The sequence below is a fragment of the Rhineura floridana genome, chromosome 1 (assembly GCF_030035675.1).
Source record: "Rhineura floridana isolate rRhiFlo1 chromosome 1, rRhiFlo1.hap2, whole genome shotgun sequence".
Classification (NCBI taxonomy): domain Eukaryota; kingdom Metazoa; phylum Chordata; class Lepidosauria; order Squamata; family Rhineuridae; genus Rhineura; species Rhineura floridana.
Genome location: NC_084480.1, coordinates 108,855,456 through 108,882,201, shown reverse-complemented (window position 1 = coordinate 108,882,201; position 26,746 = coordinate 108,855,456). Strand labels below are relative to the sequence as shown.

General features: G+C 40.4%; 1 protein-coding gene across 4 annotated transcripts in view; it reads left to right on the top strand.

The window, feature by feature from the left end:
- Positions 1–24,406, top strand: part of PUM3 (pumilio RNA binding family member 3) — a 35,627-nt gene extending 11,221 nt beyond the window's left edge. For all 4 annotated transcript variants that reach the window (XM_061629035.1, XM_061629027.1, XM_061629017.1 and 1 more), the window contains 11 exons: positions 448–622; positions 1,600–1,703; positions 2,338–2,416; positions 3,055–3,153; positions 4,271–4,324; positions 6,236–6,316; positions 8,949–9,091; positions 10,904–11,126; positions 12,371–12,458; positions 14,530–14,620; positions 24,125–24,406. In XM_061629035.1, the coding sequence (XP_061485019.1) occupies positions 448–622; positions 1,600–1,703; positions 2,338–2,416; positions 3,055–3,153; positions 4,271–4,324; positions 6,236–6,316; positions 8,949–9,091; positions 10,904–11,126; positions 12,371–12,458; positions 14,530–14,620; positions 24,125–24,260 (1,273 nt within the window). In that variant the 3' untranslated portion in view covers positions 24,261–24,406. The remainder of the gene's footprint in view (positions 1–447; positions 623–1,599; positions 1,704–2,337; positions 2,417–3,054; positions 3,154–4,270; positions 4,325–6,235; positions 6,317–8,948; positions 9,092–10,903; positions 11,127–12,370; positions 12,459–14,529; positions 14,621–24,124) is intronic.
- The last annotated feature ends 2,340 nt before the right edge of the window (positions 24,407–26,746 follow it).

Genomic DNA, 26,746 nt, shown 5'->3' with positions numbered 1-26,746 from the left:
TGTATCAACACACACATGGTATTCACATGCAACAAGATATGAGTTGGATCCAGACTCCACTTTCCATTAACGGAACAGCTCTTTCTGTTTACAGAAGGATTTTGATCCAGCAGAGAGATCCCACTGTCAAGAAGGCAGGGGAAGGTGACTGTCGCTCCTTCATGCCTCACCCTGCAGCTCCCAGGCCCATCTCCTAGACTGTTCCATAGGCTCCCACAAGGGACTGAAGGGAAAGGTGGCCTTTCCTTCTGCCAACAGGATATTCTTGCTAGTGGGAATCAAAGTTTGGGTCCAAGTCTCTCTTCTCTCTCTCTTTATCCCCATTAAAAATAAAAATTAGGTATATTTAATAATATTGCTTAATAATATTGATTGCTTAAAGTCTCTGGTCTGCTTCATTTCTTCTGATCTGCTGGTTGTTACCATCCACCTTTATTGCTGGAACAGAACAAAGCCACAAATTGCAGAAATAATCAAAAGCTTTAAAGGTGAGGTGAGGAAGATGCTGCGCCATGCTGAAGCGTCTGCGGTGGTAGAGTACGCATACAATGACAAAGCCATTTTGGAACAAAGGAACATGTTGACAGAGGAGCTTTATGGGAATGCATTCCAAGTCTACAAGGTGATGTAATGAGACCGCTTCCTCTTCACAATCTTCTTTGTAGCTTTCCCCCACGTTATTGTGTTCAGAAGGTGGATGCTATGTATTATGAGAGAGAAAAGGAAGGGTAGACAACATGTGAAAAGAAATACTGCAGTTTATTTCCAGAATAGGAGCTCTAAAGGTGTGTTCATGCATCTATACCTGTACATGTGTCTGTGTTTCACCCCACAAGTAATAGTACTTTCCTCCTACATTTTAGGTCAGTTTCTAGTGCAGAGTATACTTGAGGCTAAAGGATATCTGTCTGGTCTACACCATAGACAAGTGTACTTGGGAACACTAACTTTTCAGTTATGGAGACTAGGAATGTTTTTGTTTATAAACAAATCCGCAGTCCTCATGATTCTATTAACATCTTTGTTGCTTCATTAAAACTGTTGTCCAGAGCAACCAGATACATAGATATAAGCTAGCCACTTCAGAAATCAACTGGAATTTGAACATGTGTTTACTTTGCTCCTCCCTAGAAGTTGGCTTTATTAGGAGTAATTGGTTCCGCTTAAATGGCAAAGGCCAATCTTGAAGGCCTGTTTTAATAGGCCCCTCTTGCAAATTACACTATGATCCTTAACTTGCTTGCATAGAAGTAAGATTTAATTGTTCACTACCCGATTTCCCTGGTCACTCTAATCTAAGTGAAGGCTTCTTTGTTCAGTGTAATTTCAGGAGCAGCTCCCCCTGTTCTGTTGGGGATGTATGAAGCTGTCTCTCTGAATTACTTTAAATCAGAGAGCCAATTGTTTGTCAGAAGTCCTGTATACCTACAGAGCCTCTGAATTGAGCCTAATGAAGTCACAGTGCCAGATTTAAGAATGTTTGGCTACAGATATGATTTGTGACTGGCTTTATAGTGAAGCTTTTTTCCTTCCTTGTGATTTGTCTCTTATAACTTTAATGTCATTAAAATCCAGTATGGTGGGTTTTCTTCATTTCAGTCATCTGATCACCCAACTCTGAACGAAGTGTTAAAGGCTCAGCCTGGAAAGCGGGAGGCCATTTTGGATGAAATGAAACAGATCCTTACTCCAATGGCTCAAAAGTAAGGGCAACAACGTATGCTAGGCTTTATCTGAGTGAACTGTAGTGGATGTTTGTCTCAAAGCGTGTTGTCATCCCTTTTTACAGCTATTTGTCAGAATAATTTTGACATGGTGACATTTTAAATATAACAATTTAACCTAGTTGAAAGCACAGTAATTCTTTCCTAGATGACTTATTAAACATGGCCCTTTGTTATGTATGTGGAAAGGACAAAGGCTCTTTTTTAAAAAAAGCACTAAATGCTTTTCCTTACCCTTGTGGTCTCTCTTCCCTTGGAGCAGGAGTGGGGAACCTGTGACCACCACCCCGAAGTTGATGGATTCCAACTCCAGTTGTCTCTGACCAATGCCAATGCTGGTTGGGACTAATTGGAATTGTAGTCTACCAGCAAAAGTTTCCTAGCTCTGCTTGAGAGAGATTGCTGGGCAGACGCATCATGACTCAGCCAGGTCCTGCTGACAACTTGGTTCTCTGGCTGGACAGCTAGCCAGCTTTGGATACAACTGCAAATGTATCTGTAACTCCAGTTACAGGCCTCTGGCAAATGCAGTTCCATGTGCTGAGGAAAATAAACACTTCATAGTACTATGTCAATGCAAACTTCTGTTTATTTATTTATTTGCTTCTTACAGAGAGGCTGTAATAAAGCATTCATTGGTACATAAAGTCTTTTTGGACTTCTTTACCCACGCCATCCCTAAACAGAGATCTGTAAGTATTAGCACATGGTGGTGGTTTTTGATCTGCTTTCACATTAATAAATAAACAATAGACTTGTGTATCAAGTATTCAGTGCTATTTAAGCACTTCAGCAAAAAAAGAAAGTTACTTTGATACAGCAGTGTAGATCTGGACCTGTTAGCAGTTTCTATGCAGCCTTCACTTACCGTATTAGGAATTTCCATCATAACTGAGGTGCACACCAAAATGTGTCTGTAATCTTTCTTTGCACTGGAACAAGCAACCCTATCTACTTTTTTTGGCACAGCTTGTCAGGCAGTCACCTGCATAATTTTTCCCTGTTATATTTGCATATCTGAAGTCAATAGCATGAAGTAAGAGAGAATTTATTTCTGGGTAATGACTGTAACAGGGAACAGAGTGCTGTGGTCTTTCTCATGCTTACGGATACAGACATCACGTCTTTGGTTGCTTATGTCAGTGTGTTTTCTGGGTCCTAGGAATCTGAAATATTTTTGGTCCTGGTTGTAACAAAAGACAAAGCAGAGCCGTTTGTAAGAATAGACAATGCAGAGCTGAACAAAATAATGCCGTTCATGTTATTGTGGTTAAATTTATGTTACATTTCTTAAAACCGTCTCCTTAAACTTATGGCTCTTTGTATCTAGGAAATGATCGAAGCTATCAGAGAATCTGTAATCTACTTGGCGCACACGCATGATGGAGCCAGAGTAGCCATGCATTGCCTCTGGCATGGGACCCCTAAGGTTTGTATGTGTCAGCTGTGTCTGACTTTAACAAATGCAGTTGTGGTGCATGAAAGTATGGAAGCCCATCCCTTTTATTAGAATTAGTATTTGAAAGGTACTATAAAGAGGCTTTACGACTAGCCTATTTGTGATTAATATGGAAGGGTATTTTTTTATCATGGTGCTACCACTGTTGGCATGCTGTAAATGCAGACGAGAGAGAGACAGAGAGAGTGTGAATGAATGAATGAATGAATGAATGAATGAATGAATACTTAAAGCTGAAACTTGTACATAAGCTGAAGTGCTTTTCTGCTAGGGCTTTTCCGAGAGAGAGTACTGTTATCTTTATACAAAAGACCTACAAGTTAATTGCAGCGCACGCACACACCCTTGCTTATTTTCTGTCTCCTAAGGGTGTTACAAATGCCTCTTTGGGGAATGTCCAAGGCTGTCCAAGGCCATCGACAGCAGGGGTAAAGATGGGGAAATGTCTTTGTCACTATATCGGCAGTGCCGTTCCTCTCCCTGGATTCAGAGGGTGCACGGTAGAGATGGCGCAAGTCTTTTTTCAGCATGTCTCAGCCAGCCAGGCATGCTACATTGATCATCTGTGTCTTGAGATTTTCATTGATGTGAATTGCTGAGAAGAGGTTGCATGTTGTTGCCCAACTGAACCAGGAGGAGTAGAGATAAGAGAGGCAAAAACAGACCAAAGGAAAAAAGGGGGTGGAATAGAGACCTGTGGAGACAGAGATTTGGCTAATAGTGAGAGTGAAAGGGGGGGAGGAGAAATTGGGTAATATGACATACTTCTTCAGGAACACCTAATGGTCAAATGGCATTTGATTGCTCAAGAAAGCTCAGTCAGTTTAGGGATATTTTGCTGCATAACAGGCTTTGCTTTCAAAGTCCTCTACAGAGTGGCTTCCCATCCCTTAATATAGAAGTAGGACTCACAAGGATCTCTTAACGTCTCACCCAAAGGAGGTGAGAGGTTAGAGAAGTTCTGACCTCACCCAAAATTTTGTAACATTCTAAAGTCAGAAACCTGACTTTGTAGCCTTGCATTTCATTTTAAAGTTTGTTGGTGTTAGAGGCTCATTGATTCCTATTCCGTCATTTCTCTTGTTAGGACAGAAAAGTCATTGTGAAAACCATGAAGACTTATGTTGAAAAAATAGCTAATGTGAGTATTTTTAAAGTTCTGTCTGGCAATTGCACACAGCACAATCCTGTGCATACTTACTGAGAAGTAAGTGGTCCTGTGTTCAACAGTGCTTGCTCCCTAGTAAGCGTGTCTTAGGAGTGCAGTGTAAAAGTATCACTTTTGTGGTGTTAGTTTCAGTTTGCAAAACCTATGAACTACATGATGCTATGGATTCAGAAGTTAAATGTGAGTATAACCTTTATAAAGTGTGCAGGGTTATTTAAAGAACATTGATATATCTTGCTATAAACATGACTTTTAAAAAATAATTTGAACATAGGCAAAAAAGAGAATTCCATAGCAAAGGACCAATAATAGAGACAGGATTTGTATAAGCACACTGTGCAGTTGAGATATACATTACTTTCTGTTGAAAGTTTGGGTTCATGGCTTATGGCAAGTATTCTGCCAAGTCTTGATGCCTGGTTCAGCTGCAGAACAAGTAAGACTTTATTCTGTACAATAGTTCTTCATTTGAAATGGTTCTGCTTTGCACAGAACAACTTTTTTGTATTGTTATTACCAGGGTTGATTTGATTTAAATTGCTTCTCTGAAGGACTCTATTTTAATGATTTAAATCACTAATGAGGAAGATTCTATTTAATTGCTTTTTTAGTAGAAGTACATTATTGTTTAATATAACCTTAATACATATTCAGAGATGTAGGTTTCATTAGAAACTAGCTACACACTAAGCAATTATTCTGAATTGTTTTCAGATTGATTTTCATCAGAAAATGGGATAATAATTTGGTCATTTTAGTACTAAAGCAGAATAACGTGTAGTCATTCGGGAGATGAACCAGCTCCAACTCTTCAATTAATCATGATGTGCCAGAATCGCCACCACCAAACAGGCGTTCAAATTGTTCTAATAAGATTGTTCTTCTGGTTAGTTTTCTTCTTCAACAAACAGCAGCATTAACAAAATATGCACATGAATTTTTGAATGGTTAACTATTTCAGTTTTTAGATAAATGTAAAGTTCTTTAAAAAATAAAATTTAGGCAGTTTCAACCAAGTCAATATAAGAAACCTGAAATATTGGGTGGCACAGTTAACTCAGTCTTCTTCACCTTTGTCTTCCTTGTTCATTGTCTGGAAAAGAAATGCAAGCTTTCCTGCCTTTTTCAGTTCCCAACTTATTTCTCAATTTAGAATGAATTAATCCAAAGGAAGACAAAAATCTCTCTACACCTGCAGAAGCTACTGCTGTTAAGAGCTGGATTACCACTTCAGTGATCTCTTCTTTGTTCAGATCCACTCCATCTCCCCAAATTCTCTATTCACCTTCTCTATCTTTCCCTCAGAGAGAGGCTAGGCCTAGAGAGAGTGAGAGAGCGTGCACTTCATATACACCACCTGCAGAATAGTACTGATCAGGTTATCTCTCATCTCCATAAACTGCTGTTAACACTTCATAGAATATAATTAGAAGTTATATAATTAGTATTCATAGTGATATTTTTGACCTAGACTCTGTTTTTATTAATTGTTTTAAGAAAATTTTGAAATCCGATTTAAATAAACATCAGATTTTTTAAAAAAAATCATTGATTTTTATCAACCCTGGTTACAGCAAGCTCCAGAACAGTCTGATGTTAATGCAGTCCTAAGCATGTATAGGATTTGTGTCTAAGTCATGTTAAGATGTAAGTCTCACAGAGTTCAATGAGGCTTAATTTCAAGTAATTGTGCATAAGCATACAGCCTTACTGAGGATTTATATTTTGCTATAAACAATAATATAATTAGTATCTTGCTATAACATTCAGATCTTAGTGAATAGTCATTGTTGATGATCTTCAGCAAATAAACTAGTGTGTGTGTTGAACCACTCTGGCTGGCTTATTGGGTCTTATGGTCTTCTTCTCTGGTTCATATTTCAGGGCGAATTCTCACATTTGGTTTTGCTGGCAGCATTTGACTGTATTGATGATACCAAGCTTGTGAAACAGCTAATTATATCTGTAAGTAATCTGGCTTCCTAAAACTCTCAAGATTTCCCAGTTCACTTAATAGCAAGATGTAAATCATACTGGAAATGTTGTCATGTTTTTAGGCCGGCTGTTCAAACGGTTAAAGTTTCTTTTCACTGTAAAAGACAAAACTAATTTCCTAAATCATTCTGATACTCTTGTAGTTTATAATACTTGAATAAAGGATCACTTCCCTATTTACTTGCTGCTTTGATTTGAAATTTTGAATGTGCTGCGAACTCTCTGCTTCTGCTAAGTCAGTTGGCTACCTAGTAGGTGATGCTGATGCTGATGATGCATAGGGTTAAAATATTTCTTGGAGGGCAAGACTGTTCTTCAGTGCCAAGACAGAGGGTATCCGGATACTTGACCTTCCATTGTTCCAGACTGCATATGATGCCTTTAACACTTTGCTTTTTGCGATGTATACATTTATAGGTAATACATTATATTGGACCTTAAATACATTACATAAGATCTTGATACTTTACAGCTAAAGATCCTGTGTGATGTATTTAAGGTCCAATGTAATGTATTACCTATAAATGTATACATCGCAAAAAGCAAAGTGTTAAAGGCATCATTCAGGGTGCAGAGGAATCTGCTCAACACATAACCCTACTGCTTCTTTGTTCCCCATCCCCTGCATCTGGGCACCCAGCAGACCAAAAGAAGAGCAAAGCAGCCATGACATCTCCAGCAGCCTGCTTCTTTGCACTAAGTTGTGGGTTGGCTTAGCGTTACATGCAGACTGGGCCAGTGTCCCATAATCTTGATGTGTGGAATCCATTTGTAATGGGCATTACTTTCTTAGGCAAGTTTACAACTGCAAAATATGCCCAAAGGGGGCTCAGCGCCATTCATAGGAGATAGCAATGCTGCACGAGTCTGTTGACAGCTACTTTATTAAAACAAAGGATGTGGTAGTTCTGCAATATTTCATCATTATCCCAAATTATTCTTATCTCTCTGTGTGATAAATAAAATGTTGCTCCCCATGTTAGATTAAATGGATGCATTCATCTTCAGGCAGCATCAGGAGGCAAGGCTCTGTTATAATTGCAACTATTGGAGGTTCCACATTTGCATGTTCCTGTGCAAATTCAATAACACTTATACTTGCAAAGTTAATAACATGTATACTTGCACGATGCACGTTTGTAATACAGTTGCAAGTTATCTGCTCAATATATGAATCTGGCACAAGGACACATAAAGGATAGGCAGACTTTCTTATTTTCCATCCTGTAGACTCTGGAGGGAGCAGCTGGGTGCTTACAAGGGTTTGAAACGATAATGTGAGCATTTTTGTTTAACAAAATGTATATACTATATGACTGTAATAAAACCTCTTCGTGGCTTACAAGAAACATTAACATTATCAATTTTAAAAAGTTAAGAACAAGTAATTAAAAACATTTAAACAGTAGACTAAACAGAGATCAAAGTATATCAGCATCTACATGTGTGGATAGACGTGCCAAAACACAAATGTTTTAAGCAGGCCCTGACAAGAGTACAGCCTGATATCAATAGGCAGGGAGTTCCAAAGCATAGGTGCTGCCACACTAAAAAAATTATTACTGGTAAGTGCGGAACAAATATTATGTGCCAATTTGCAGATCAAAACAGTTGAGTGGGTACCTATGAGGAAGGCATTCCTTAAGTAATGAAATAATGAAAGGATAAGGCATCACTTTTTGGTGGAAGATCCCCTGGAGTGCATAAAAATTGCCAAATATGATCGAGCATGCCATGTTTAAAGGGTTGTATTGGACTATTGTAAACCTTGCAGATGAACTGTTCTGCACACTTCGCAATTTGGCTCTCTAGATCACACTCACCCAGGAATCTGAGGAGATCACTGTGCTGCTGGGAACTTCTGACAGGTTTCCTCTTACATCTTTAATAAATGGCTTCTGGCACTACTTGTTGAAAGAGTACTTGCTCCAGAATCATGTCACTTTGAATATGCTTCCTTCTCTTGTCTGTTTGATGCTTGAGCCACACTTGTGAACACAATTTCTTATGGAAATAAAAGCATATTGAATCAATAACATGCTGGAGCACTGCAGGAACATGTTCATAGAGAAAGTTAAAGCAGATACCTTGTTAGACTTTGCACACGTGATGAACACCTTTTTTCCAACTTGAGAACAAAATAAGTGGCGATAAACAAAGCTGGACCTCTCAAATTTTTGTCATTAACCTGCATCTAAAAAGCTTATACTAATTTTACCTGCAGATATGCTTAAAGGTGTTTTTAATATCCCCCCTTTTGAAAACATATACAGAAAGAAAGAGGGGGAAAGTACTTGGACGTACAGAGGAAGGGGGTGCAAAGGATGGATGCTATCAGTCACATGCATATGGTTAAGTAGGTTTCCTGTTCATGACTTGGAATGGCGCCATCTACATGCCATGCTGTGCAGCAACAAAGCATACTATTTAGTCACAGGTGTCTATATAACAATTTGTTTAAAGGTAAATGTATTATGACAGCTGTGTAAATTGTGAGCCTTAATTCTGATCTCTCTCTAAGGAATTGAAAATGGGATTATTCATTGAAAACAACCATTCCACTGCTAACAAGGTTTTTCCTCTTCTTTCCCCCAACTTTCAGGAAATGAGCGATTCCTTAACCAGCATTGTAAATAACAAATATGGAAGGAAAGCCCTGCTGTATCTGTTACGTCCAAGGGATACTACGTATTTCTCACCAGCAATAATCAAAATTCTGCAGCAGGGTGATGGAAATGCTTATAGGCAAGTTTTAAAAAATGCAATTCCTCTTGAATTGGTAGTTCAGCCAATTGCATTTTGGCCTCTTTGAATTACACCTGGATTTATGCTGTCCATGAGTAATTTTTTTCTTCTAATTCCGTTTGAGATGAATGAAAGTTGTGCAAGAGCTCCATGAGAGCAGTGTGAGAGCTGTTAAGCTGGTCTCTACTCAAGTCCAAGAAAACAACTTAAAGACGCACAGACTGGTTGTCACTACAGATCCTATAGATCCTGAGTTAAGATATACAGTTCAGTAAACCCACATTGTCAGAAGGCCATGCAGAGGCAGGTACTTTCCTCCACATGTGATGGACTATCATAGCCCTTCAACACTTCTGGTCTTACGTTTTTGGAGAAATCAGGCCATTCACAGGGCAATAATACTATATGATCCCAAGCTGCCTCTGTTACCTATGTCTCAAAATGATACGGTTAACCTTCACAAACAGGTGATGGCTCCTTGCTGGTAACAACCTGCTTGGTCATTGTTAGATTTTAGAAAATGCAAGATAAACCTTCAATTGAACATTAGTATGCTCAAGTGCAGCATATAGCTTTTTCAGAAAAGTTAACTAAATGCCTTAAGAGGAAGCATGATCAAAAGGAAAAATATCCATTTTTATTGATGATGTCTGGTACAGTTTATTATATATACAGTGCCTTGCAAAAGTAACCAGACCTCTGACCAATGCTCTCATATTACTGAATTACAAATGGTACATTGTAATTTCGTCCTGTATGATATTTTATTTTGAAACAATGAAACTCAAAATCAATTATTGTAAGGTGACATTGGTGTTATGTTGGGAAATGTTTGTAAGAAAGGGTTTATAACAAACATAGTTTTATGTATTTCTGTATAAGCTTCATGATGGCCACATTTGTTCCGTAGTTCTATGTTTTGTTCTCTTGCTTTTTCAGGGACATTAAAAAGGTCTTTGAAAAGGAAAAGATGACAAACTAGTCCTGAGAAAATCATGTTCTGACACCTGAAATGATATATATTCTGTCAAGTGACTCTCTCAAATCCAGATGAAATAATGACTCCACAAAGTTTTGTGGATGTCTATATGTAACACTGTCTGCCAGAGAAAAACGGATATTTGAATCAGAGGAAACTAGCAGAAAATGTTATTTCCATGGTATTTCTGTTAATAAAAGTGTAGGCTGGAGAGGAAAGCAAAAAGATAAACATTTTAAACAAGCAGTGACCTTATACGTTTGCATCGGCCCTTGGACACACATGGCAGTCTATCTGCCCATTGCCATTATGCTAATTGTAGCAGCCATTCATGGAGCCCCCACATGGGGGCATTGGTCCATGCAAATGGAGCCTGGCTTGCCCCCTTAATTGGTATGGGGAAGTATTAGCTGTAAATGTGAGGAGGCCTGTAGTATGCTGTGTTGACAGTTGTCTTCAACGTGAAGAGAAATCTTCGGATCCAGCTGTTTCTCAAACAGAAGGGATCATGTAGGCATGGATCTCCCATGCATTTCATTTGTGGTGGAAAGAAGAGCAATTCTGCATGCATGTTTTTATGTGGGTCAGTCAGCTCCTTCCCTTCACAAGATCAGCATGTGTACAATCATTGATGCCTCTGTAGAGTTCTGGATTGGGATGTAAAACAACCATTCTTCCATTTATGTTAATTATGTTTGGTTTGTTCTGGGGAGAAAATGTGGGAGGGCTTATGTTTGGGTTTTAAACTGAACAGCAAAATGACTGACTTATTTTGTGCAAAGCAAACTTCTGCAGTAAAATAGCTGCTGTTTTTGCATCCTTTTTTCCACCAGTAAAAAAGATGTAGATGTTCGCTGTCATGAACTTCTGGAAGCTGTTTCTCCTGCCTTGTTAAAGTACCTGAACCTACATGTTGAAGAAATGGTGATGGACAAAGCTACATTCATTGTAGTCACTGGCATCCTCAAGGCTGCTGTTGGTGATGTCCAGCCTGCTATGAACACCGTCGCTAGTCTAGCTGCAAGAGAGATGGCTCCAGGGGGCAAAGACGGGCAGGTACCTGTGCCTGAAAAGGGACAAGCAGTAGAGTTATGAACTGTGGTCTTTGTAGCTTTTTTCATTGGGGTCTGGTGTAGTTCAGCTATTAAATTGGGATAATCCAATTTATCCTGATTCAGCAACCAAACAATAGGAAGGAGCTTGTCAGGTTTTCATGGAAGATCCTGATGTCTCATACTTGAAATGGTGAGATCTAGATGATAACATCAGTTTCGAATTAAGTGCACAATAATTCTTTAAAGCTGAAGTAATGATACACAGACAGGATTTATCCATTCATACAGCAGACTTTGTGTGTGCAATGGAACTTCCTCTTCCTCTCCTGTAACCTTCAGCCACCCACATGCCCTAAAAATCAGTCCCAGGAGGTGAAGAGACATTCTAGAGCAGATTTTGGGAGTGTGCAGGGGGAGAAGAGGAAACAGAAGTCCAATTATGGGAGTAGAACACACTCATGCAGAGTTGGAGTACAACCTATAATTCTTAATCAGTTCCTGAAACTTATAGTAATGCAAGAACCATTTCTAGTAGCTGAACGAGACTGAAAATGTTCTAGCTTAGAAAATAGTCTTTTTTTAGGTGTGTGAACCACTGAATACGTACTGAGTGTCAAATGCACAGTTTCTTTCCGTAATTTCAGCATGTATATATTCTGTCCCTTAGCTAAATTTAAATGGTACGCTGGGATATGTCCTGCATTCCCACCATCTCTCTGAACCCTAACCCCCCCCCCCCCGCCCAAATTGGCATTTTAGAAACACTTTGGGAGAAGAGAAGCACATACTTTGGTCTGAAGATATGTATGTATTTTGTACTTTATATCTAAAACTTCATATTGGCATATCTGTTTGTTACATTGTCATCACAAATACAACTTTCAGATATTTTCCAAACAGGAAGTTTAGTTCTGTGGCCTTAAAATTGCTCAAGAAATGGAAAGGCAAGAAAAAGCTAGTTAATGAAGTGAAAATATTTTGAGATTTAAGATTATGGGCAGCTTAAATTTAGTAGAATCCCAAAGCTTAATGTCTGGACAAAGAGCCAGATCTCTAACTTTTAAAAACATTCTGAATGGCTTTCCATTTGCTCATTCCTGATTACTTAGTGTGCCAATTACTTATACAGCATTCTTAGTTATACATTAGCCTTGATCTAATTCTTGACATCTCAGAACATATAAATTGTGGCACAATGAGAAGGAAAAGCACCCCAAGGACTTGACTCTTTCTGTTGTTTTAAAGCTTCATATTGCAGAGCATCCTGCAGGTCATCTAGTTCTGAAGTGGCTAATTGAACAAGATGAAAAAATGAAGGAGAGTGGCAGAGAAGGTATGCTGATAAACCTGTAAAATATGGTGTGCTTACTCATCACAGACCAATTAGGTCTGTCTAAATGGAAAAAGGCCAAGGTGGGGTGGAATGGAATGGAAAGACTTGTCTATACTAACTGTTAACCATGAATCACTTTATTTGAAGCATCTATAATGCACATTTCCTTACTATCACCACCATCCTGAAAACATCTGGGTTTGTATAGTTTTAACTGCATCCAAACGAAAAGCAACACAGCTTTGAAGGGGGTCTCTTTCTAGTGCAGTGTAGTAAACAACCAGAATATTAGTGGCAGTGCATAATATTAGTGGCATTGCTCAGAAGTAAGTTACATTGAGTTCAATAGTCCTTATAGAATTGCAGTCTAAGTCCCATTAAATAGATACCTTACCTATTAGGCAGGTCTACTGTCTTGATTTCTCCTCCCTACATCCTTGCTTCTGCGTAGTTGCGGTATCACAAGAACAATGCATTTATTTTCTGCAGGACTGGGTAGTTTGCATGAGGTTGCTAATAGGAACAGTAGAAAGGTTTGTCTAGCGAGTTGACAGGCTATATTATCACACAGCTCTGCTAACGTCATCCAAGGAGCAGTTTGCCACAGTTGCAGTGCCAAATGAATTTAGATGATGTTTGTGTGAAATTCTAGAGCATAGGAAAAAGCAAATGCAAGGCTCCAAACAATACAAACTACCACCGCACAGAGTATAATCTGTATCTCCAGTTTGGCTGTTTGATCTTCATATGCTACTGGGCCAAGTTCAAGGTTCTAGTTTTGATGTACAAAGCCCTATACAGCTCGAGACCAGGATACCTGAAAGACCATCTTACCCCTTATATACCCAGTTGATCACTGCAGGTGAAGGCCTCCTGCAGATACCATCTTATCAGGAGGTCCATTCTGCACAACATAGGAAACGGACTTTTAGTGTGGCAACACCTACCCTGTGGAATTCCCTCCCTTTGAATATTAGGCAGGCGCCATCTCTGCAACCTTTTTGGCGCCTTTTGAAGACTTTTCTCTTTCAACAAGCATTTTAGGTTGAGACCTATCCCAGTCTGCGTCTGTGTTAGAATTGTTTAATATGTTTTTTAATAATGTTTTTAACCTTTTAAAAAGTTTTTTTAAAAAATGTTTTAAACGCTGTTTTGTTTTAATGTATTTTAAGATCTGTTTTTATGATGTTTTAAAGTATTTTTAGTGCTTTGTTTGCCACCCTGGGCTCCTGCTGGGAGGAAGGGCGGGATACAAATTAAATAATAAATAAATATGTGTTTTGCTCATTTTGAGTAGATGAATTTGTTCTAGATTTTTTTGCATCCCCATCAACTCAGCACTATTTATGATTTTTCAAGTCTTTGTCTGCCCATAAACCCCACTGTTAAACTGATTGAAGTTTATGACAGTTTCCCTTATTTTGCAATATATCTCAGTGGCCAATATGCAAAGAACTGCACAACTATTTTAAGCTATTTGTACTGTAAAATGTGGAACTGGTTTGGATACAAGAGCCTCTCTACTTGCATAAATAGTTTTGAGGGCCTGAAGGTTTGAGCTTGTCCTTGGCTCCCCTGCAGGACTACAAATCACTTCTGAAATGAAGGGGACTTCCAAAAGCAATTTGGGACACAGCAGTCTGCAAAGAGAAGTCTAAAATCCAACTGTGTGCACATCTAAACTAGCTCTTTCCATCCAGGCCACTAAATTTACATATAGGATTCTGCTGTTTTATTTTTGTTTTATTTATTTAGATTATTTCTATACCACTTAATATATAAAAAGGTCTAAGCGGTGTACAGAAAAGTAAAGCTACTACAATGAGTATTATAAAAAATGCACAATAAAACCATAATACATACATAATACAAATTACTAATAAATAAATATTGACACATGCTGTTATGATCTTGATTATTTTTTAGCATTGCTCAACAATTAAGTCCTGAAAATTATACTTCCATTGTTTTGAGAGAGACCATGAATATACAAATCATGAGTGTTTAAGACTTTTTATAAAGGGTTTTAATAAGTTTGTGTGATGTTTAACCTGTTCTTTGTTCTTAACAGCATGTTTTGCAAGAACATTGGTAGAACATGTGGGCATTGATCTTCTGAAGACCTGGGCAAATGTAAATCGTGGTGCAATTATTCTTTGTCGGTATGTACTACATTTAATTCTGTATAGGCCTTAATAGATCCGTTGTAATTTACTTCCATAGCTATTTCAGTTACATATGCTACTTGCAAGTGTTCTGTTTGCAATCAGGCAGTAACCACGTAACTAATTAAGTATTACTGTATTGCCTTCAAAGCAAGATCTGTCACCTTGCTTTTAACTAGCCTGACAACAAATATGCCAGCAAATCCCTTTTTTGTGCTGTATACTTAATCTGGAATAAAGCAGAGATTGCTTTTTAAAGACTTCCCATTGGTTCCTACCATCTCATCCCTTTGCACAATCTCTGTCTCAAGATGTTGTTCAGTGGTACTAGAATGTATGCCTTGTTGGCTGAGGACTTAGTTGTCTACCTTTAGGAGTACCAAATATTTGTCTTGGACGGTAGTTCCCTTTACTTCAATGAGTCAATATCATAAAGATTGTCCCCGCAATGTATATAATATAGTTACTGAGAATAAGAGGATGAGATTAAACTTAGCACAGGCAGATCCATTCACGTAATGGGGCTGCTTCTTCCTCTCCTCTTCTACGTGCACCCCAAAATCTGCTCTGAAGGGTTGTGGGACACTCTGGAGCAGATTGTAGGGGTGAGGGTGGGGAAGAGGAATGTTTCTGCATCAGGACTTCGGATTTCTGTTGAGCAAGCAGGTGGACATCATTGAATGTCACTCAGACTGGTGCTGTAGCTCTTTGTCCTGTCATCATTGCCATACATCTGAAATAGCAGCTTGAAAGTAACTGCTTTACTTGTTTTATGATAGTTAAACTGAAGTATTTACATCCTCATCCTCATCCTCACTTATAAAAGTGTCTAAACCATAATTAGTAGCACATGAATGATTTGTGTTAATGAGTCCTTTTTACATTGAAATCACTCTAGATGTTTCCAAGCTCAGTTTTAATTTCTGCCTTGCAAATTTTAAAAGACTGGCTGTTGAGATCGCTATGGCAACATACACTGTTAAATTAAAATTAAGCTAGCAATGAATGCATTCAGAGCATCACAGAAATGGAAGAATAGAAGGGATCTAAATGTCACGTAGACCAGCCCCTGTAATAAAGGAGGCTCCTTAATATTTTATTACCTCTACTAGTCGATTATTTCCCAAAGCAGAGAAATGCCTTCAAGTCTAGGGAGTTTGTTTGTTTATTATTTCATTTATATCCCGCCCTTCCTCCCAGCAGGAGCCCAGGGTGGCAAACAAAAGCACTAAAAACACTTTAAAACATCATAAAAAGAGACTTTAAAATACATTAAAACAAAACAGCTTTAAAAAGACTGTTTTAAAAAGCTTTGAAGAGATCTTTAAAAAAGCTTAAAAATACTGTTTTTTTTAAAAAGGGTTTAAAAACATATTAAAAAGCAATTCCAACACAGAAGCAGACTGGGATAAACTCTACTTAAAAGGCTTGTTGAAAGAGGAAGGTCTTCAATAGGGGCTGAAAAAATATCAGAGATGGCACCTGTCTAATATTTAAGGGTAGGGAGTTCCACAGGGTAGGTACCGCCACACTAAAGGTCAGTTTCCTATATTGTGCAGAACGGACTTCCTGATAAGATGGTATCTGCAGGAGACCCTCGTCTGCAGAGCACAGTGATTGACTGGGTATATAAGGGATAAGACGGTCTGTCGGGTATCTTGGTCCTAAGCTGTATAGCGCTTTGTACACCAAAACTAGAACCTTGAACTTGGCCCGGTAGCAAATGGGCAGCCAGTGCAGTTCCTTCAGCAGCAGGGTGACACGTTGGTGATACAGTTTGATTCATTTTAACTGTATGTTTAAATGTTTTTAATATTGCAAATAGTCTGATTTTTAAGGTAGTTTTGTATGTTTGTAACTATATGTATCTATTTTATCTGGAACCCGCCTTGAGTTCCAGTTTTGGAAGAAGGGCAGGATAATAATTAATAATAATAATAATAATAAATACCCTGCCCCAATGGGCAGTCTTGCCACCACATTTTGCACCAGCTGCAGCTTCCGGACCAACCTCAAGGGCAGCCCCACATAGAGCACATTACAGTAATCCAGCCTGGCAATCGGTAAGAGCAAACTGAAATGGCATAAGTAAAGGTGTTGCTGAAGGGACAGTTGAACTAAAGCCCTAGAGTTACCAGATACTCTGACCTGATGGGAAAAAATGGAAATCCTGAGCCAAATTTGTAAATGGATTGGCCTTTTTTCCATAAATCCTTGCTATCCCATTTCTAATTCCCACCACCACCACCACTACTTTTTTAGTCCTGATACAAAGTAAAGTAGAACCAGACTCTCTGGGTCACTACAAATGCATCGGGCTTAAATTGAGCATCTGCTGATAGGTTTCTGAATGTGGAGTTTTCACACTCAGCTCTTGTCTTTCTAACCACAGATCTAGTGGAATTTTTGTACGACATTTTAAAACAGATCCCTTGCATTTGATAAGGATGCTTAATTTCTTTAAAGTCTCTAATCCTGCATGCAGATGTTGAGTAAAGATTTGAAAAGAGCTGTTTCAAGCATTACAGCAAAGGTTTTTTTCTAAATAGTTGTGAAAAAGCTGGTGTAGAATGGAAAGGAATCAATTGCTGTTCTAGAAATGCTAAACTTTACTTAAAAAGTGTGTGTCTATATATTTCATTAAAAAGTATGCACAATTTAGCACAGCTTTGGCCATTGTACTGAAGTGACAACAGCATTTGAACCATGAGCTCTTTAGCATCTCAAGTGGTGAAATCTGTAGGCTCCAGATTCAGTCTGTGCTTCTTGACCTGAGGAAAGATAGACAAGTCCTCCCCTTTTGAGGTTACACCAGAGAATATGTGATTCATATGTGTTTCTGCTCAATATGCCCCACTAGTATGATGCATTTTTTGCTTCCCCCTCCCTAAAATTGGTAACAATCCCTAAGAAGCACCACACGTCCTGGAGGTGCCTATTGCCCCCTTTTAGTAAGCAAAGGTTCATCTGTAGAAGGGAGCAAGGAGACCCACACTGTAGTAACAAATAGCACCTTTTGCTTTTCTACTGAAACTGATGTAAGAGGCCCATGTACATGAATGGCATGCCGCTGGGATCTCTTTAACCACTGAATCATATAGCAATCACTTTGATTAAATGCATTGTAAAATCTTAACTTTAAGGTCTTGGATGAGTGTTGCTGGTGTACAGTGGTGTTCTAAATCTAAACCACATCCTTGATGGCAAACTTCAGGGTTCTTCTAACTATTCATTTAATGCAGGGGTGGCTAGCCTGGGACCCTCCAGATGTTGTTGGACTCCAACTCCCCTGAACCCAATGGCCCGTGATCAGGGATAATGGGACTTTGTAGTCCAGTAACATCTGGAGGGTCACAGGTTAGCCCTGCTTGATTTAATGTGTATTAAAACATGTTTCATTCTAAATGTTGAGCATTTGGTTGTAAAGCATATTCAGCTGATAGAGTAAGGAGACATAAGTGCAGATTCCATAGCTAGAGCTGGATACATGGTATGCCTGTGTATGTCTGTCAGCATCTAGCAGAACTGCTTGTATGGTTCCTGACACTGAATTTGGAACCAGATGCTCAACACTCAGTGCAGCTGGTGGGGATTAGATTTACTTGTGCAGTATGGATCAAGTTGTGTATGTTGCCACCTTCGATAAAGATGGTGATGCACATTTTCATATGTTCTCTGGGTTGCTACATCTGATTACTGCCTGTGTTCATTACTGCTGGCATGCAAAATAATTGTATAAATTTATCTGGATAGTGGCCTAACATGCATGCCAGTATCAAGATCAGAAGTGCATCAGCTGAGGAGGGTTTTTTTATTTGTTTTTCTTTTTTAAAGAACTTTGCCATTTATCCATCCACTCCCAAAATGACCCCAAAAGATTCTAAATGGTGGATAAGGAGAAAGTAAAGGCAATCCTTTAAAATCTTTTTATTATACAGCCACGAGAGTGGCTGTATACTATAGCCAGTGTGGATTTTTCACATTCCGCAATGTTAAATTGAAAATACCCCCATACCATTCTGATGCTTTCCAGAAGCTCATTTCAAAACAAAACCTTACAAAACATAGTCCTGAACTCAGAAATGCTTGCTTGACAACTCTCTAAATTTTCATGGCGATACACAAAACAGTCAGAGAGAATAGAGAGTTCAAAGTCTAAAAAGAGAGGAAAAAACCCAAGAGCCCTTCTGGACTTTTTTTCTGGCAGAGTTCTCATAATCTGTTGAAATTCATTAAAAATCAGCCATGTTCACAGAGGACCTGTAATCCTATTACTGACCTTGCCCCATACTCTGACCTTCATCTTCTGCAATTTAAAAGTTAAAAAAATGCCTGGCTGATTTTTAATTAATTTAATAAATTTTGGCTTGAAGCCAATGATAGTGTCGGGCATGCTCAGTAACAACCAACTGTCTGTGATCTAAAAGCCAGACTCACAGCTGCTGGGCTTGCCTAATCAGGAGGCCACACCCACACCAGACTTTGATTTCACTTGAGACAGTCATGGGTTCCCCCAAAGAATCCTGAGAAGTGTAGTTTGTGAAGGGTGCTGACAAGAGACTCTTATTCTGGTTCCAGTGGCCAGAGTGGTTTAACAGTCAGCCACTCTGACTGAAGGTCTGTGAGGGGAACAGGGTGTCTCCTAGCAACTCGCAGCACCCTTTACTAACTACACTTCCCAGAATTCTTTGAGAAAAGCCATGACTGTCCAAAGTGAACTAAACGCCTGGTGTGGATGTGGCCAGGGACAGCTTTGGTTTAAATTTGGGTGAGCGGCTAAATGTGCCTGCTGTAGAATAAAAAGGTGGAGAAAACACTGAAAAGCAATGATACTGTTCACAATGTTTTCCTTTTGGAAAGGAAAGGGGCTTCCCCTCTGCCCAGTGCCCATCCACCCAATCTCCTCCCCTCCCCTCCCTGCCCCTCCCCCAGGTCAGTGTTGGACTACGACCTGGGAGACTAGGGTTCGAATCCCCACACAGCCATAAAGTTCACTGGGTGACCTTGGTCCAGTCACTGCCTCTCAGCCTCGGAGGAAGGCAATGGTAAAACAACTTTATGGTAAAACGTTTACTATGAAAACCCTATTCATAGGGTCGCTATAAGTCAGGATCGACTTGAAGGCAGTCCATTTCCATTTTCAAACATGATTGCACAGAAATAAATCCCATTGAACTCAAAGTATGCAAATGCTCAAATCCACTCTCCTCCCTCCTATCCCCTCCTTCTTGCCCCTTCCCTCCCCCTTCTTCTCCCTCCCCTCCCTATCCTCCTCCCCATGGTCAGTTTTACCTATCTTAAGCATGATTGCATGGGAATAAATACCATTGAACTCTATAAGAATGCAAATGATCAAACCTCCTCTCCCCCTTCCTTTGCCCCCTCAATCCACTCCTTCCCCTTCTCGCTCCCCCTCTTCCTCCCCCTTCCCCATGGTCAGTTTACCTATCCTAACCATGATTGCATAGAAGTAAATCCCATTGAACTCAATAAGCATGAAAATGATCAGACTTGTCTTTCCCCTCTCCTCTACCTTCCTCCTCCCCTCTCCTCTTCCTTCTTCCTCCTCCCCTGCCCACTCTAGCCCTTTTTCCCCCCTGGTCAGTTTTACTTATCCTAAGCATGATTGCACATGAGTAAATCCTGCTGAACTCAATAAACATGCAAATGATCAAATCTGTCCTGCTCCCCTTCCTCTCCTGCCTGCTCCCATCCCCCTCCTCCCCCCTGCCCTTCCCTCCTCCCCCCTCTCCATCCCCTGTGGTCAGTTTCACATATCCTAAGCATGATTACAGGGGAGTAAATCCCTCTGAACTCAGTAAGCATGCAAACGATGAATCCATTCTCAGCAGACTTGCACAGGATCCCATTTCTTACCTCTCTGAGTAAAAAGCAGGGAAATTCACTAATAGGCAAAAAAACTTGTGGTTTAAGAACATACCTATAGCCCACAGCTATTTCTCTCAAACTTTAAAAAGCAGGGAAATTGGGCAGCTATAGTGAATGCACCAGGGGAGCAGGAGACCTGAACTCTCTGAGATATTGGACTGCCCTACAAATTTGTCAAAATGCAAATACAATTTGGGTTGGTCTTTCACAGTCCAATCCACTTCTTGTGTAGCTTGGAAGAATTTGGTAGTTTTCCTGGTTGGATTAAAACAGAGATTCCCAACGTGGGCGGTAGTGCCCCCCTGGGGGGCATTACAGCCTTTCAGGGGGGCATTGGCATGACTACAAACTTTAGGGGGGCATTTGGGTTCATTAGGGGGGCGTTGAAATTGGCGGTCTGATGCTACAGTTGAAGCATTTACGTTTGATTTTATTTAATACACAAATCATTAATTTTTAAACTGTTTTGTCCCCAGTTAGAATGTATTTAATAGTCTCAATTCATGGAAATAACATTATAAATAGTGTGCGTTGTTTAGTAAAGAAATTCTGAATAGCGGCCAGTATCATATCAAGGAATGGGGATATTAGCCACGCTGGCACTAGGTAATGTTCCAATGCTGTCTTGAGGGATGTTGGAACCAATCACGAGAGAGTGTTTGATAAGCTGGGTGTATTGGTGGAGGGCGCATTCTTCCAACGGATGAGTGCTGTGTGCAAACGGGTGACGCAGACAGTCAGTTATTCGCTGGTTTTCTTCAGGAATGGGACACACTCGCTACCCTTTGTTTCTGTGATGTTTAAATGAACTTGTTTAACGAAACAATGCCGGTAAACTGAATGAGTTTGTTGTTAAGTATATTAAGTATAATAGGAAGCATTGGCATATAAACCTGAGGGGGGTGTTGGGCACAAAAAGTTTTTGCAAAGGGGCGTTGGATCGAAAAAAGTTGGGAAACGCTGGATTAAAAGTAAGGGTACTTTGACCCATGACTTTCCTCCCCTATTTAGGGTCCATTGCCCAGCCTGCTGTACTTGAAATCAGGGAAATCAAAGTTGATTCCTCTGCCCCTTTTCAAAGCATGCATTTTTTTAAAAGTGGGGATTGGAATCTGTCATGTACTTGAAAATGTAGCCAAAGGATGTTAATACAGAGAGTCTATTTTAATATGGTTTGCAAGAGTGTAATTTTGTGACGATTGCTTGGGCTTCTGTGCAAAATTCTCATTTAAGGCACTGCCACATTCACTGCAGGGGAAGGGTGATTATTCCCCTCTTCTGCTTCCTCACCTCTTAAGCTGCATCCTGCATATCTCTGGAAAGCCCCTTGAACCTCTGGAACAGCTCCCTGGGAGACATAAACCGCAGCCAGGGAGGATCGGCTGTTCCTCAAGCCATACAAGCAGAAATGTTTTCTCCAGTCATATGGGCAGGGATTTGTCTTTGGATCAAAGCCCTAAAATGTTAGGCTGTTCTGGAGTAAGTGTAGGACTTGTGGGTTCTGACCAGAAAAATTGCAGGCATTGGTAAAAATATTCCTGATGATTACCTAAAAACTTCAGCATGGCTTACGCTCCAAGTGCCAGAAGGAACGTCTGCTCCCTGCCAAACCTGCCAACGGTCTTTTCAAGGGCCTCTGCCATTAGAGGTGGAGCAGGGAAAAGACACCTTTGGTCATGGGACTCCATTTTGTGAAAGTCTCCTCAAGAAGGCTTACTGACATGTACCAGATTTATCTTTTTAGCCAAGCAAATAACTTTTTATGCTGTCTGGCTTTTAAAAACTTCTTAATTGATTTGGTTCTTATGCCGTCTCTAATTGAGATTTTATTGCAGGGGTGACCAACTTGTAATTCTCCAGATGCTGTTGGACTCCAACTCCCAGCAGCTCCAGCCAGCATGGCTAGTAGTCCAGCAACTTCTGGAGAGCCAAATGCTAGCCATTCTAATTGTATTGTTCCATGATAAATCCACTTCTTTGTTTCTTAATCCTGTAATGTGTCTTATTAATGGCAGTGTTAATATCACACAGTTATTTTGTGTGTAGGAACAGCTTGTTTAGTCCCGGGTCAGGGCAGACTTTGCTGTTAGGCTGCAGCTAGGACCCAGTGGCTGCTTCCACATTGACGCCTTAGATTTCAGCAGTTGCTGGACCTCACAACAGAGATGGAATTTGGAGCAGCTACTTCCTTTTAAAGCGAAACTCTTTTTGTTACAGCTTCTGTCTTGGAATAAATATTAAAATATATTGGCTATGTATCAACTGCAGTAGACCTTATGGTTTTATTGTATGCAATGCTGTTAAAAAAAATCACAAATAGTTCACACTACGAATGGGTGAAAATTCTGCTGAATTCGGATTTAGTGCTAGATTTTTCAGTGGTGTGCATATTCTCCATCTTTGCAGAGCAATCCTGTTTGCTCCAGATTTCAGCAGCTATCCCCTGACACTGGATCCCCCCCCCAAATATATTGTTCTTTTATTGATTTTACTCATATCACTGCAATACATGTTTCTTCCTCTCTGCCATCCCCCTCCACTCAAATAATCCAAGCAGAAGGAAGCAAGCCTAGTCTTGCCCACGTTAAGGACTTAGCACTTGCTGAAGAGGAGAGTGGACACTGAAAGTTGCTTTCCTTTCTTTTATCAATATTTTATTTAAAATATCATTTTCCCCCAAATCCCCAGTCCAGTAGTACTGGTAAAAGCAGTGGATAGTGGACAAAGAACGAACTTGAATCGATACTGCCTGTTAGGTTGATGGAATGCTTTCAAAGCAGCACTGGCCAATATATCCCATCCCTAGTTCTCGCTAAAGATACAGTTACACATACACTGGCAGCAATCTATCTTATTTTTTAAAAATGAAGTATTTCTTAGCCTAGTGGAATAACAACTGTACAGATTTCTCAAGTCTACACTGAAAAGGTCATACCACTCTGCAAAAAATTGAGCTAAATAAATCCTCCTTATTCAGAAGTTCAAGGATGCCATCTTCCCCGCCTCCCAGTGCTGATGGGATGAAGCTCAGGGCCCCTCCACCAGCACCATTGATGTAGGGAGACTCCTGGAGGTAGTTCTCCCAACAGCAATAGTTGGGGTAAGGCCCCCAAATGTGGCATTTTCAGGGCAGAGGCTGAGCTGGGTCAGCCACATGCACCCACAGCCCTGTGCCAATCCATGCCCCAGAGTGGGGTCCAACCAGGGCCCTCTGCTGCTCCAGCCGTTAAATGGGGCAGCAAAGCAAATCACCTTCTGCCATGACTGCCAGGAGTTGGCAGGGCTTGGGACACAGCAACAGCTTTGTCGCTTTGGTCATTCCTGGGTTGGGTTACAATCCCTCTACTGCTCAATTTAAACTACACTCTGAGCAGAAGCAGCATTTGAAGGAAAGAATAAGATCTCACAGGGAATTCTCCAGAGTTCGGTAAACTCAGCTTTGCTAAAGTGTCATGTACTTATATACTTTGTACACTTTCTTGCTAGTAGGCAATTTATACTTCGACAAAGTAGATCTACTCTCCAGCATTTATTTCTTTTTGCTGCTTGTAGCATCTCATTCTGATCTTAATTGTAAGATTTGTTTTTGAATTTTTCTTTCCCTTTTTATAGCCTTCTTCAGAGTTCTGATCAAGATGTCGTGACTCAAGTCAAAGATGGACTAAAAAGTCTTATTCCAAAACTTAAAAAAAGGACTAAAGATAACACAACAGCAACAAAAGTGTTGCTGGAGAAACTGTCATCTTAACTTACGGAAGTTATTAAATGGACAAGTTTTCTATCTATGGAAGCAAATTCTTCCTTTTACTACATCTAGAGGAAAGGTTTGGGAGAAAGATTGTTGTTTAAAACAAGACACACACCATGTCAATAAACACTTAAACTTTTTTAGAATGTTTTGTTATCTTTTTTTCCTTGTGTCTGCAGGGTAAGATCTCTTCATGAGGTAGTGAAGTTGAAAACTATGTTGCCTATAACTACCGTCTGCATTTTCTCCTTTTGCCATTTTAGCTTCCTTATCCATTACCAGGTGTCTGCAACAGCTGGTTTCCCCTCTCACTTCCCCCATTTAGATGGCTTCTCCCCATCTTTGGTTTTCCCCTAGTTCCAGCTGCCTTTTTGGCTTTTCCCACTCTTACTGCCAGCCCTTTCTCTAACACTTGAAGACTTACATTGCCAGTAAAACATTCATGTTTGGTCAAAAATTACATTTCTGCCTCCAAGGTCTTGCTTTTTATATATTACCTACCTCCAGCTACCTCTGAGTTACGCCATTCCACTCTCTTACAACGGATGCCATGACCAGGGTGCTTTTTCCTTCTTGTTGAACTGGCTGTGGATCCTGCTTATAGCAAAGGTGGGAAAAGGTAAGTCAGAGATAGTGGCAATGGTTCTCTTCTCTTCTTTGAAAAAACAGATGTGGGCTCACCGTCTGGGTTGGGAAGAAAAGCTGATATATGCAACACCAATCTCACACACAACATCCATATCCATGTTAAGGGGCATGCAAGTTGAGTAACTTACAGTTGGCCATTATGCACATTTCCCAGCTTTAAGGAGAATGTGCATATCATCCACCCGTGAAGAGGGAATTGTGCACACTTCCCTGTCAATATACATCATCCCCAACTGGCTTTGGGGAATGTGCATATATCAGCTGAATTTTGTACTTTTTGACCATTATGCATAATGTCCAACAGGTCATGGGAAATTTGCATATCCTGACTGCATTTTGTACATTCCCCAGGCAATATACACATCCTCCGATCTGTATGCATAGTCTCCAAGAAACAGGCATTTTTTAATTCCATCTCTAGAGATTAGCAATCTGCGCCCCTCAAATTTCTTCTGGCCCACTGCCTAATCTTCCATGGCCCACCACACACCCTCCTCTGATCAGCTGGAAGTAAGGCAGGGGCTCTAGTGAAAGAGTAATGTTTCTGCAGCCCAGTCTTTTCCCCATTCTCACCTGTTTCCTGCGCAGCTGAGCAACACAGTGGAGAGGAACATTCTAAACCTTTCCCTTCCCACAATCCTGAAGGAAATCCCGCCCCTTTTAATAAAAAGCTTAGTAGCAGCATGGGATCAATCATTGGAATCACACAAGAGGGAAGAGTTAACCAGTTGAGGAAGGGGTTTCTAGCAGGGGAAAGAGGACTGGGGGAGAGAGAATGTGAAGTTCCTCTGGCCCAACCTACTGCTGGCAGATTACCTCCATGAGAATTCAGCTCTTGATGGGAATAAAGGTTGCCTGTTCCTGCTCTCAGTGCTGTAATAATAAATAATAAAATTTTATTTGTTAGTCGCCTATCTGTCCGAATTAACAGACACTCTAGGCGACTTGCAGCATAATAAAATACAATACACAATTCAACCACATTCATCAATTAAGCTAACATCAAAAACATCACTTAATACATCAAAAACTAATCTAGCTCGAAGTTCCTGTAGGCCTGCCTGAATAGCCAGGTCTTTAAAGCTTGGCGAAAACTCATCAGGGAGGAGGCATGTCGGAGGTTGTAGGGGAGAGAATTCCAGAGGGTGGGAGCCACTACCGAGAACGCCCTCTCTCTGGTCCGCATCAGCCGAGCTGTTTTGACCAGTGGGACTGAGAGGAGATCCTGCGTGGCTGATCTTGTAAGGCAGCTTAATTGGTGATACTGGAGGCAGTCCTTTAGAAAAACCGGGCCGAAACCGTATAGGTTTTAAAGTTTTAAAGGTCAATACAACACCTTGAATTGGGCCCGGTAAACCACTGGTAGCCAGTGAAGATCTATCAACACCAGGGTGATATGTTCCCGGCGACGGCTACGCATAATCACATGTGCCGCCGCATTCTGTACCAGCTGCAGTTTCCGGACCGTTTTCAGGGGTAACCCCACGTAGAGCGCATTACAATAGTCTAAGCGAGAAGACACCAGGGCATGTATTACTCGTGGGAGTAGCTGTACAGGAAGGTATGGTCGCAGCCTCTGTATCAGATGTAATTGATACCAAGCTGCCCAGCTCACTGCCGAAACCTGAGCCTCCATGGACAGCTGGGAATCAAGAATGACCCCTAGGCTGCAGACCTGGTCCTTCGGGGGTAATCTCACCCCGTTAAACACCAAGTCGATGTCTCCCAACCTTCTCTTATCACCCACGAGCAGCACCTCGGTCTTGTCGGGATTTAGCTTCAGCCTGTTCTCGCCCATCCATCCACTAACGGACTCCAGGCACTTGGACATGGTCTTC